Source organism: Archocentrus centrarchus, chromosome 7 (genome assembly GCF_007364275.1).
Source record: "Archocentrus centrarchus isolate MPI-CPG fArcCen1 chromosome 7, fArcCen1, whole genome shotgun sequence".
Lineage (NCBI taxonomy): Eukaryota > Metazoa > Chordata > Actinopteri > Cichliformes > Cichlidae > Archocentrus > Archocentrus centrarchus.
The window spans coordinates 32,361,116-32,375,076 of record NC_044352.1 but is presented as its reverse complement, the minus strand read 5'-3'; the positions used below and the strand labels follow the sequence as shown (position 1 = coordinate 32,375,076).

General features: G+C 41.6%; 1 protein-coding gene across 1 annotated transcript; it reads left to right on the top strand.

Annotated features, from left to right (window-relative positions):
- The first annotated feature begins 202 nt into the window (after nt 1–202).
- LOC115783181 (phosphatidylinositol 4,5-bisphosphate 3-kinase catalytic subunit gamma isoform-like) lies at nt 203–13,919 on the top strand. Its single transcript, XM_030733885.1, has 12 exons — nt 203–391; nt 1,135–2,366; nt 4,117–4,735; nt 4,951–5,016; nt 5,910–6,135; nt 6,768–6,862; nt 7,702–7,845; nt 8,350–8,440; nt 10,384–10,514; nt 10,721–10,832; nt 11,012–11,169; nt 12,539–13,919. Exons 1-12 carry the CDS (start codon nt 203–205, stop codon nt 12,794–12,796), a joined length of 3,321 nt encoding a protein of 1,106 aa, XP_030589745.1. The 3' UTR covers nt 12,797–13,919.
- Nucleotides 13,920–13,961: the final 42 nt, after the last annotated feature.

Genomic DNA, 13,961 nt, shown 5'->3' with positions numbered 1-13,961 from the left:
GAGAAATGCAGTATAAAAGAATGAGGAAGTCCCCTCGCAGTCATAAAAAGGGAACACACAGTCTTCCATAGTCATAAAGGTACACACTCACCTGGACTTCACCAGAGTACCTAAAGAAACCAGCGCCTGGCTTTGCAGAAATAGAACTTTAATTTTTTTTAAATCTAAATTTTGTGTAACTTTTGCTCTCTGTGAAGACTCAATGGAGGCTGTGGTGAATCGACCTGCCCGTCCACACTCCCAAAGCTGCTCTGAGAACACCCTGAAGTTTATTTGTGAGTTTCAGTCTGGCGACGAGGATCAGAATATCAGTATCGGCTATGAGTCGGTGTCAGTCATCCTCCCTGCACAGTGCAGCGTCTACCAGCTGAGGCTACACATCTGTATGCAGGTATGCAAACCCATACTGCACGGCCTACTGTGCAAAGAATGTTTTGTTGAAGTCTGTACTGGATGTAGTTCTGGGAAGAAAAACTGCTTTTTTTAATGGCCAGGGTGGAGAGCCATTATGATTATGATAACACTCAGCTCAATAATTATTTTCCTGATGGGGTTTTGGTGCTAATTGCTAATTTTAAGTCGGGTTCAGTACAGCATGCTGTACATTATGGTCTCATCAAAGGTTGAATAAACAATAAAACAGCGCATGATTAAGGATGCAGCATAACCATGAGTGACCAGGGCATCACAAAGTGTCTTTAGGTGACTGTTTGTTGTGATTTGTCACTATATCAATAAAATTGAATTAAGCTCCTGGGCAGTCAAATGCAAAACTAGTAAAAAAACGATTCAGAAAAGATGAGGAGGGAAAAAATGCCAGTGTCCACCCGTAAAACTATTCCTGTTTTGGGGTTGTCTCATTGTTGTCCCTCTAGTGCACCTGTTGTTAATTTCATTAACACCAAAGCAGCTGAAACTGATTAGCAACCCCCTGTGCTGCTGAACTGACCCGATCAATATCCCAGAAGTTTAAATGAGTTGGTGCTGTTCTCTGATTAAAAAGTGTTCCTTGCATTTTTTTTGAGCACTGTATTTTGAAATGCGGGGTGTTTTCAGACTTTTGAACAGTACTGTATTAAACTATGGTGACCAACCTATTTATTTATTTATATGTATATGACCCTATGTTTTCAGGCACAGGAGCAAAACTGCCATCCAGACCCTTTTGCGATACTGGACCCTGAGAAATACACGCTGCTGTATGCCAGAGGTGGTGACTGGTATGAAGCCTACGACGACTGTCAGGTTATCAGGACATTAGACATTCCATGGTCACATGATGACCCTCATTGCCTAACAGCACGCATATTGGTTAAACCACCTGTGGCAGTTGATCCAGAGGAGAAGGAGAAACAACGGCAGTGCCTGACTTATCTGATTGGACACGACCTCGAGAAAGAAGCATCAGATCGACTTGGTGAACTCACCTTCACCCGTAGGAAACTGGCAGCTCCTAGAAAACAAGAGCTGAAGAATCGGGATAACAAGCTGTATGCCACAGAGCCTTGGATAACATATGCCTCCTTACCAGATGACCTACAAGAATGGCTGAGCAGAGACTTGCCTGTCACCTTCCACTACATGAGCAGGATCAGCTTCAGCATAAAGGCTGAGCTTAGCACAACACCAGAACTCCTTCTTCAAGTCTTTGAAAGGGTGGCGAAGGCCCAAGGAGTTAAATGTGAGAGTTTTGATGATCTTGTGTTGAAAGTTACAGGGAGGGAGGAGTTTTTATCTGGAGACTACACTCTGTGTGATTTCCTCTGGGTTCGACAGTGTTTGAGAACCAACCAAGAGCTCCATCTCTCTGTTGTCCCTATGTCGCAGCTTGCCTCAGAGGCTGTCAAATTTGTGGACTGGCCACTTGTTGATGGTTTCAGTGGCCAGTTCAGTTCTCACGATGATCTCAGACTCGAAGGGAAGGATTTGGATGACATCTTCATGATATCTTTGTGGGACTGCAGAAGAAATTTCAGAGTCAAATTGCTTGGTATTGACATCCCGCAGCTTCCAAGCAAATGCCCTCAGTCTGTTTATGTTGAAGCATCCATACTCTATGGTAACAAGGTCCTCTCTTCAGTGTGCTCCTTCCCCAAGGCCTTTGAAGATGAAGTGCTGTGGAATGAGTGGTTGGACTTTGATTTTCTCCTTAGGGATCTGCCACGTGGAGCTAAGCTGGGTCTCACTATTAATGAAAGTCCTAGTGATATGTCTCCAATAACAAAGGACTCAAGGCCATCAGTGAACAAAGACACAAAAGCTTCGTTCCAAAAGCCAACATCACCTTCAGTCAACAAAATACCAGACACGCAGAAAGGAAAAGGAAAGGTGCTCTACTTTGTCAACCTTCTCCTCATAGATCACAGGCAAGTTTTTTTTCTTCTGTTTTTAGTTAAACAAGTTAAGTTTATTAACAGTATAAGAGAAAAACATGCATATGCACGAACACGCTCAACTCGGGAGTGATGCCAACTCCCAGATCCAACATCCGACTTCTGAGGTAAATGGAAAGCAGCACTGATCCCAGGCTCTCTGCGACCCCCAGTATTTGGATATTACACCTGCACACCCTCCCCTTCATGTCCTCACATATTTCTTTTATTTCTATATGGTAGGCTGTGACTCTGCCATGGTATCTGACCATATTGATACACCACTCTCACTGTCTTAAAGCAGATTTCACTCGGTCAGTCTCATTGTGAGCTAATATAGCATTTGCTAACTCAGTCCTGATGGCTTGCAGCTCATTCTTAAGATCAGCAGACTCTTCGGTGACAAAAGCAGACAGTGCAGCTTTCAAATCAGTGAGGATCTCGGCTTTAAGCTCCTCTACATTCATTTCTCCAATATTGGTATGTATGGGGAGGTGCAGATTCTTGCTGGAGGGTCTGGTATTTATATTTTCTGAGGTTAGATTCATCACAATGGACAAAAAAGTGCATTGCTTATAGGTGCACTTCAATAACATAAAATACTGCTTCATTTTCTTTAACAAAGTAAAGTTGAAAAGGAGCTCAGCAAGAAACAGTCTCACTCCACTGGCTAGTCTCTAGCACCCCCAGATCTACCAATTTGTGCTATATTCAGCAGTGTTACGATATCAAGTAGTGATAATATGGTCATTTAAAAGTCTCCTGTCTCCTCTGTAAAGCTAGCCATAGGTAGTTTCCAATGTGAGCCTGCAAAATACTTCCAAAATTTTCCAGCTAAGTTACAAGGTCACATGCTGAAATGCACTGTTGGGTTTTTATGTCATAGTCATGTCCTGTTCTTGCACACTCTCATGTTTCCTACTACATATTTGGTGTACTATAATATGGGCTTCATAGATTTCAGGCACACAAATAAATCTACTATTTTAATGTCCTAAATACATTACCAGTCAAAAGTTTGGACACACTTATGTACTGTATGGCATTTCAGATGTAGCCAAAGTATATCAGCTCTGAAAATGTCAACACATTTACCTGCACAACAAGTCATGATGAATTAATTGAGAGCTAATCACTTTATGAAGTTGAATGTGTTTACAAGTAGGGAGCTACTCTTTTGCAGATGCTGCAAATCCCATGTGAGTGGTTGTACTTACAGCTGCAAAACATTTGCATATGTCTGCATGTGTTATCAAGCTTAGTGTCAAAATTGGCTTTGAGATCTGTATTTATCATTGCTAAACTTGATCTGGCTTCTCTTCCTGTGCCCTTATATCCACTTTCTTCATTTGAGGCAATATTTTTGGGAGTGGCTGTGGCTCAGGAGGTAGACCGAGTCATCTACTAATTGGAAGGTTGGTGGTTTGATCCCTGGCTACCCTGGCTACTACAGTCTGCAAGCCAAAGTGTCCTTGAGCAAGATGCTGAACCCCAAGTTGCCCTCCAATACAACTGCCATAGTATTAATGTGTGTGAATTTTGGACAGAAAGCACTTAGCTGTAGAAAGAAGTACTGGTATGAATGGGTAAATTCAAACGTGTTGTATAAATGACTTTGTGTGCTCTGCTAGAGTAGAAAAGCACTCTATAAGAACTAGTCCATTTACCATTTTCTCAAGTCATTTTTTGCAGTATTATAAAATTAACTATTATTCATCTCAACCTGGGACACCTATCCTTGCAGGTCCGTTCTGAGCCAGGGCCCCCACACACTGCACATGTGGTCCCACCCTGGCCTGGATGATGAGGCCATCACTTACCAGGCAGACAAGCTGTCATCTGCTACAAACCCAGACATAGCTGACTCCATGGCTATCAGCTTCCTTCTTGATCGCTACAGCTTCCCTGTGGTCGTCCCAAATACCATCAGCCACTCTGAATGTTCTGACAGTCCCACCCCCACCAAATCTGAGCCTCAAGAATCTTGTAGAACTGTTCCCCCACCCTTGCCTATCAAAAAATCGTATTTGCAAGCAAAATTGCCTGAAACTGTAACTCTTAGATCCCCGTCTTCAACCAGCGATACCAGAACGGCAGGTCTCAGAAGGTTTCGAGAGGAGAGCATCCGCTATTCCTCCAGTCTCCCCCACTACCTGCGCAGTGTTGACTGGATGAGCCGCAGAGTGGTCGAAGATGTGCACTGGCTACTGGGAAACTGGAATCCTGAGGAACTGGATTTAACAGTGGCCCTGGAGCTACTAAGCATGGATTATGCTGATGAGATTGCCAGGCGACTGGCGGTCCAGAGACTGGAGAGCCTGTCCAATGATGATGTGCTGAAGTATTTGCTTCAGCTGGTGCAGGTATGTGTCTGTGTCTACACAGATAAACAGATTCATCCATATTGCCAAAAGTGAACTGTTTGTTGTCATCCAGTCTAACACTGACCGTTTTCTAAGTGATTACTACCACCCCCACCCCACCCCTATACACACACACACACACATATAATTTAAAAGAAGTTTTGAGACTATTAATGTGTGACCATTAGTTTGCACTTCACCTTTAACTCTTACAGACCCTAAAAGTGGAACCTTATCATGACAGTTTCCTCGCTCGGTTCCTCATCCAAAGAGCACTGCGGGCGAGTCATGAAGCATTCACTGTTGATGTTGTGTACTGTCATATAGATAAGGGTGTCATTAGGTTATGGTAAATGGACTAGTTCTTCAGAGCACTCAAAGCGCTTATACAACACGTTTTTTACATTTACCCATGCACACCCATTCATACAAGCACTTCCATGTTAACTAAGCTAAGTGCTTTTTAATTATATAACATTCACACACATTCACACTCCGACGGAACGGTCGGAGAGCAACTTGGGGTTAAGTATCTTGCCCAAGGATACATTGGCATGTAGCCTGGAGTAGCCAGGAATCGAACCCCTGACCTTCCGATCAGTAGGTGACCTGCTCTACCTACTGAGCTACAGCCACCCCATAAATAGTTTTATTAGACAAAACAGGTTGTTTTTTCCTAATGAAGATAGACAGCACAAAAGCCACTTAAAGAAACACTTGCATATAATATAAAGCACTGTTATGTTCTTCTTAGGCTTGCTGATCAGCACCTGTGGTATAAAAACTTTTGTCAACTCAGACTTCATATACAAAACACAAAAGTAGCTGCCACAATTATGAATACCTCAGAGCTCACGATAGGCTTGAACGTGCCTCAGATTTTGTTTTTAATTTAGATCGTTTGTGTTTTCATTCACAGTCGTCATAAAAAGTTTGTTTTTTTCTGAATAAAACTCAAACAGGTGCTTTATTAAACAACATTGCTTGATAAAAACACCTGTCTGATTGAGTATTTTTACTATTTGGGGCTTTAATGAAAATCATTTTTTCAGATTTTTTACATGTCCAGCCTTTCAGAGTGCTGGAGCTATGATGGAGGTTTTTACACAGTAAGCTGTGCACTGCAGCCACATCTGTATCCTGCTTTCTGACTCACTCACATCTTTCACTGCAGAGTAAAAGAATCGGACACTTCTTCTTCTGGTACGTCCGCAGTGAGGTAGCAGGGTGTCTGTACTTCCGACAGCGCATGGCTGTGATCCTGGAGGCCTACCTGCTGGGCTGTGGTCAGGCCATGCTCGACAGCTTCACCCAGCAGGTCCAGGCTGTGGAGGCCCTACGAGATGCCGCTGTCTCCATTAAAAACTTGTACCCTGACAAGACTAACCTTGATTCTACAAGTAGGAAACATCATTTTTCTGAACTAATATGTCATAATCACATCAAAATATGTATTGGTCTTTAAAACTATTTAAAGACTATCCTTGAGTTTCAGTTCATGAATATAAGTTGAATTTCACTGGAACATGACAGGGAACATTTTTTGGAGAGCTCCATTTTTTAAAATACAGAATTGAGTTAATTTAAAATGGACCTATTATTCTTTCCTCTATTTTCTCTAATATAATACTGGTACAATGGCCACATTAAAGTTTCAAATAAGGTCAGCATGTGTGTATTTAATCCATGTGAGTAAGAGAGGAACCGAAGCTAAACAGATTTTCAGGAAGTGAATGAACAAAGGGGTTACACCAAGGCTCAAGCTAAGGTAAGTTAGAATAGTTTTGAACTGTAAATAATGCAGAGCTGGACTAGGAGAATCCAGTAATAGTAATAATATGGAGCTTGGAATGAGGACAACAGGTCCCCTTTGAAGGACATTTGAAACCCAAGTAATTGACTAAAAGTATGTTGTGGTGATTATACAGACCAAATACAGTTGGCCCAGTTTGTCTCAAAATGTACACAAATATAAATATATGAAATATAATTCACTGATATCATTAAATTATGTCTTTCGCACTTGTTGTAGCTCCCCTCAAGCTTCAGGAACTCCTTAGAGCCAAAAACCTGCCAAATGAATTCCTGCTGCCCTTTGACCCTCGCATTAAATGCGGAGGGATCCTGGTAAGCTTTGCTAACCGTCTGTCTCTGTTTGCTTATTGAGCTTTACAGTTATGTGAAAATGTGGTTTATTAAAATGTTAGTTGTGGGTTTTTTTTAATACTACATGTTGAGTCTTTTGTGTGGTTTACCCTTATGTTCCAAGTTTACCATGTGCATTATTCATACACAGCATATGAGATCAGCCTCTTGATTAAAAGCAAGAATTAGGAGATTCTGCACATGATTCTGCATATGATCTGTGCAAGGTTACAATTTTACTCCCTGCACAGAGCAATAGTAAAAGTGTTGTTTGTTTGTTGTTGTTTGAGGGTAAGGGCTGGAGGCAGATAGATTCACACTTTAATTGGAAGGACAAGCTGTAACAGACACAACTTACACAGTTTATGATGAGAACACAAAGCTAGCACCAAAAGACCCCTGGAACTAGACCCCAAGGACCCCTACCAGGCTTGAATTTAGGAAAGTCAGGGCTTGATAGGCTTGTAGCTTTGAATATTGTTGAGAAAATGTTGTCAATTCTACGGTACATTTTTTATGGCCACACAAATCTCCAATGAATTGCTCTTTGGCCATTTTTTAAAATGAATTTCTTGTAAGCTTCAAGGTCATAATCAATATAAAGGTAATGTGACAAGAACTGTGAAAAAAATGAAAAATTCTTACATATTCTGTATTTCGTGTTTACAATAAGTACAGCACAATACAATAAGGAAAGAAGACATAAGTAGTTCTCTCAATAATACTCAAATATGTCATCACTTATTTGAATTAAATCAAAAAGGCTTTGGGGGAAAAAGCCACATAAACAAATGGGTCTGCTTTCCATCCCTCTGATGCAGCTGGATAAATGCAAAGTAATGGCCTCAAAGAAGAAGCCTCTGTGGCTGGAGTTCTCTCCCATGCCATCGCCTACCTGTGCAACACCTGTTGGAATAATCTTCAAAGAGGGCGACGACCTTAGACAGGACATGCTGATCATTCAGGTCAAATAGATCTTTTTTACCATCATTACTTGAATGATCTTCCTCATAGAAGAATGCTGATGCTTTGTGTTTGTGAATTCATTTCTTCTGTGCTCAGATAAAGGTGAATGTGCTGTTTTAGTTCTTGAATTATCTGGAGCACTGATTAGTGCATTGTGATTGACAGATTGTTGAAATGGTTTAGCATCTTTGGTACTGCTCTCAAATGTTTTTCATTATACTCATCTGACCAACACTTCAGAAGTCATATTAATAGCTATATCTCTTCATTTGCTCCTCTCCTTCCTCTGTCCCTCAGGGATCAATTCTTGGTTTTCATTATCTGTGTTTTCCTTGGGTTATTTACTTAATAGCACTGGTATTTCTTACCATTGTTATGCTGATGATTCACAACTGTACTTTTCTTTAAAAAAAAACAAAAAAACAACCTCAGTGAAAGTGTCATTGGTAGTTAATTTACATCTGGATGAAGAGACACATTGATGTTTATGCATTTCTGTTTAGACGCTGGTGCTGATGGACTCCATCTGGCAGGAGAAATCGCTGGACCTCAATCTAATTCCATATGGCTGCATTTCCACAGGGCAAAACATAGGTATCAACATCAGTACAGTTTAACAGTGTCTCAGATTTCCCATAGTTGATATTGGATGGCTTTATTTAGTAGTGATGGTTGAAGTTATACTTAATAATGTTTGCTAATGAGTTAATAGCTGGTGTATAAGCTATCTATGGTTTGGATGGTTTGTTATAAAGTTCAAGCAAATACTTATTGTACTTGTTTTAAAGAGTAAGCCGATACTGTGTTGGTGGCATAAATCCATAAACAGTATAAAACACTCTTGTTTGTGAAGTCCTGTTCGTGAAACCTCAAGAGTATTTTCCCATTTGCCAACTTGGTGTTTGAGTGATGTGAAAAGAAAGGGGTGGATCTTACTGTAAACTGCCCACTAATTAGCTAACAGTGACATTAGCCAATTAGAATGAGCTTGCTAATGTTAAATGCCAAATGTCATGCCCACTTGATTGATGGTGAACAGTTAGGCCTGAATTAGACTTCTGCCTCGAGTCTCTACAGGTAACTGGAAATCACCTATGAAGCCTACGCGGTAACTACAATCCTTGTGGATGTGTAGTTAAATTTCTCAAAAGGTGCACGTCAGGTTACGTTGTGTTACAGTGTAGGTAGTTCAAGGGGATTTCCGGTTACACATGTAGGACCAACGCAGAACTATTAGTTTCTAGAACATGAGAGATAATTCTTTTTGCACGTAAACCAGCAAACTTACACTTATATATCATGAATTCAGCGTGTCCCAGGGAGCCATTTCCTCTCACTAATGGGTTTGCAGAAATTGGTAAAAAGGGTGCACAACAAAAATATTATAATCCCATTTTTTTATCGATCCAATCAGCTGCTAAAAGCACTCGTCTGTTTGAATATCCATCATCACATTTTTAATAAGAAGCCTGAACTTATCCTTTTGTGCTCCCCTTTTCTGCTTCTTCCCCCTCGCATTCACTCTGGTCACCATTTTGCTTTCTATGTCACTGCAAAATCAAGGTGAACAGGACCGTCGCAAGATTGCATGTGCAGATTGTGAATGAAACTGGCTGTGTCCGGTGAGAGATTGCAAATTGCCCTGAAATGATACTACAGTGCAAGGATCTAGCGAGAGAAAAAAAAAAACAGGAAATCCCTTTTTGACACAACACCGGAAACCTGAAAACTCCGCTGTCACCGTGTTTTGTGTACATACAGGGCTCGTACTGGATCCGTTCCATGCTCTGGCATTGCCCTGACCTTTCTTCAGCACCCCCACCCCTGGACCTCAATTCGTCCTTTAGCAACTTTTAGCAATTTTCAAGACCGCCAACAGCGAGTTTGGTTACACAAAAGTTATCCATAGTGACAGCCACCAATCACCAGATTATGCATGAATATAAGGGCCTGCATAGATGAAAACACACCAGGAACATACAGAATTAATGTACATACCTTCTGAATAAAATCCATCATGGTTTTCTGCGGTTTACTGCGTATGGTTTCCATCTTTGGAACAATGCTTCCACTTTCTTGTCGAATTTATCTCCAGCGGCTTTGGCTGCTTTCCACACCTGTTGCACTGCACTCACAGCTTGTTAATGTCTAATATCGTCAGTAGAGTCATTTTGGGAATCGATGATGCCTATTTTAGAGAATTCAATGAGGCCTTTGAACTGACCTGACAGAACGGAGGCCATATAGCAGCAGACCACGCAATAGTGCAGTGGCGTGGATGCCGCTGCCATTGACTTTCAGGCGACAGCGCCCAAATTTCAGAGACTGGCCGACATTTTCTGACAATTTGAAATGCGTACCCTAGGTGTTAACCCCCCTCCCCCATCGTATGCTTTGGAAAATGTTGATAATTATGAATCATAACATAATCTTAACGTGATGTTTTGTATTTTTTTTCTAGAATTAGTTTACTGTATTTAAAGTGGTTTTAAAAAGTGATGGAGAAAATGTCATATTATCAACATCATCCTCATCAGGTATGATTGAGATTGTGAGGAATGCAACGACAATCGCTGCAGTCCAGAGGAGCCAAGGCGGAACAACAGGAGCCTTCAAAAACAACGCTCTGTTCGAGTGGCTCAAGTCCAAGTGTCCACTCCAGGAAATTGTAAGTAAATCAAAGGCAATGGCAGTTTTTTTTCTCAGTTATTGGTCTTGTTTAGATAAATATTAAGTAATTACAATTTTTTCTAAAAATGTCTAAAACACTAAAACATGAATCTTTTTTATACTGACTAGTGACAGGATTATAATTCATACATATATGGTATGCATCACCCCTTCCAGTTAGACTGTGATTTAATTTGACTGCAGCACTTCAAGACTGTGGACAAGTTTGTGAAGTCCTGCGCCGGTTACTGTGTGGCCACTTATGTACTGGGTATAGGCGATCGACACAATGACAACATCATGATCACAGAGGATGGTATTCATTGGCTATTGTTATCATATCTTCTTTACTGATTAACCATTATGTTTTTATGATATAACAGATGGTTTTACTTATCATGAGACAAGCTACATGGTGAAAATGAATTCATGAATTGATGAATGAACAAATGAATTGACTGAACAGAAAAAAACTGAAATAGTCTTGCCTCCTAGGGAACTTGTTTCACATTGACTTCGGACACATCCTGGGTAACAGGAAGCACTTTCTTGGCGTGAGCAGGGAGCGTGCACCTTTTGTTCTCACACCTGACTTCCTGTATGTCATGGGCAGGGTCAATAGTCGCAACAGCCTCTACTTTCAGCGGTTTAGGGTAAGATGGCTTTATTATTTGTGCAGGTTTGTGTTAAAATCCATCCATCCATCCATTTTCTTCTGCTTATCTGTGACTGGGTTGTGGGGGCAGCAGCCTAAGCACAGAAGCCCAGACCTCCCTCTCCCCAGCCACCTCCACCAGCTCACCTCCACCCTGGCCTCGGAACCCCAAGGCATTCCGAGGCCAGAGGTATAATCTCTCCAGCATGTCGTGGGTCTGCCCCAGGGCCAGAGATGAGATTCTGAGGCCACCAGTGCAGAAGCCTTCTGCCTCTAGGCCAGGGCTCTTCAACTTCAGGCCTCGAGAGCCCCTGTCCTGCAGGTTTTAGACGTGTCTCTGCTTCAACACACCTGAGTCAAATATAGAAGTCATTAGCAGGACTTGACTGCATACTGAGGAGGTAATTCAGCCATTTGATTCACATGTGTTGGATCAGGGACACATCTAAAACCTGCAGGACAGGGGCTCTCGAGGCCTGGAGTTGAGGAGCCCTGCTCTAGGCTACACCTGGAAATTCTGTCCATAAAATTTATGAACAGAATTGGTGACAAAGGGCAGCCCTGGCAAAGTCCAACACTCACAGGAAACAAGTCCAACTTATTGCCAACGATATGGACCGAGCTCTCGCTGTGGTTGTACAGGGACTGGATGGTCTGCAACAACGGGCCACACACCCCATACTCCTGCAGCACCTCCCACTGGATAGGAATTGTGTTAAAATGCTTTAACAATTGCCATAAAAAGACCTCTCAGTGCTTTTTAAATCAACACTTGCCTGTGGCTCACAGCAGCACTCTTATTAGGTCTTATTGAAAATGAATATCTTAAGCACGGTGGCATGGTGGTTAGTACCGCTGCCTCACGGATAGAATGACAATTAGGAGGTCTGGGTTTGATTCCGCCTCGGCCTGGGCCTCTCGCTGTGTGGAGTTTGCATGTTCGCCCTCCCTGTCTGTGTGGGCTTTATCCGGGCACTCCGGTTTCCTCCCACAGTCCAAAGACGTGCAGTTAGGTTAATTGGTCACTTTAAATTTCCCATAGGTCTCTCTGTGTTGGCCCTGTAACAGGCTGGCAACCTGTACAGGGTGTACACTGCCTCGCACCCTATGTCAGCTGGGATACGCTCCACCCCTCAAATTTCCTCCATTTCTACAAAACCTGTCTGATTGTGGAATGGTGGAGTTTCATCAGTTATTTTCACAAGTACTTAGAACTTGTGAAATTGGTCTTTTTTTCACCTTTAACAACTATAGAAGATCTAAATGCCAGTTGCGTTTCTTCTATTATCTTTGTGCATATATTTTCTTATGAGAGTTTTTCCCTTTTTTTTTCTGTCTGCCTTTACTTGCTTCCAACACCTACCCAGGACACTTGCACAGAAGCATACCTGTCCCTGCGCGCCCACTCGCGTCTGTTGGTGACTCTTTTCTCCCTCATGCTGCTCACTGGTATCCCAGAGCTGAGTGCTGCTGAGGACATGCGCTACTTGCGTGTGGCACTCCAGGAGGAGCAGTCTGAGGCAGACGCCAGGGAGCACTTTCTCCAGCAAATCTCTGAGTGTGAGAAGCTGGGATGGACTGTGCAGGCCAACTTCTGGATCCACATGGTGGGAGGCATTAAATAGAGGATTGCATTCTGCTCTGAAGGAATGAAGGAAGTGGAAGTGTTTCTGTGGAAGGTTTTTAATATTACAGCATGTGCATTTTTTTATGTTTATGTAATAGCTACCACTGCCCGCTGTTGTTATAGGCAGTTCGATGATGGAAAACTGTCGTGTATAAACAACTTACATTTTGTCCTAATTGCAGTGTAAACACTTGAAATCAGCAGTTTATTGTTAAAATCAACTGTAACATCTGTACCTAGGTTACAGATATCTAAACCTAAAGTAAAAATTAAGACTAGCCTTTTGAAAAAATGAAAACAAACTGATAAGATACTGTGTACTTAGAGATCTAACCAGAAAAAAATAAATAAATAAAAAGGAAATTTCCAATTCCATTCAGTTTGGTGGACACATTTAAAAAGTTTAAAAATAATCCTGTTTTGTTGTCACAACCAGTCATGGATAATCTTCCACGGCACGCCTGATGATTTCTCACGGCACACTTATGTGCCACGGCACACTGTTGGGAAACATTAGTCTAAAGTGCTGTGCTTGCATTGTAATCTCTTATTTTGCCCCTATTTACTTCCTGCCTTTGTTCCTTGCCCCTTCTTTTTTTTTTTCTGTACCACTATCATTTATTCCCGTGATTTCCGATCAGTCGCCTTTGCATTAAAACTCTGTTCTTTCCCCGACTCTTTTTTTCTGGCCGTCTGTTTTCCTCTTTTTATGTTCCCCCGGATTCCTGTTTCCTAATTGCAGCCTTTTGGACTTTGTCGTTTTCTGGAGTTACTTACGTTTTTACTTTTATCACATTAAAAATTAAGAATAAATATGTGACTTGTCATTTGACATCTTTAAAGTCATGTGACTCGATGTCTGTGTAAGTGCATTTGTAGATAAAAATGTTTTGTTTCATTCTAGTCAAATGAGAGCATTTGTTGCTTTCTCTTGTCTAATAAGTCTAATAAGTGTTCATTTTGAACTGGACTGTTGGTGAGAGTCATGGCTTGCACGACTCCTGTTTGCATGCAGCAGATAGAGATGGTTTGGGGTTCAAATAAAGAGCAGAGCCTCCATTTTATTCCGATGGATGGAGGATCGCACGTGTCAGTGTGGAGCATGACGAGTCACTTTAATCAGCCTGACCCACTCTGATATCATCATAAACAGAATAAAAGTT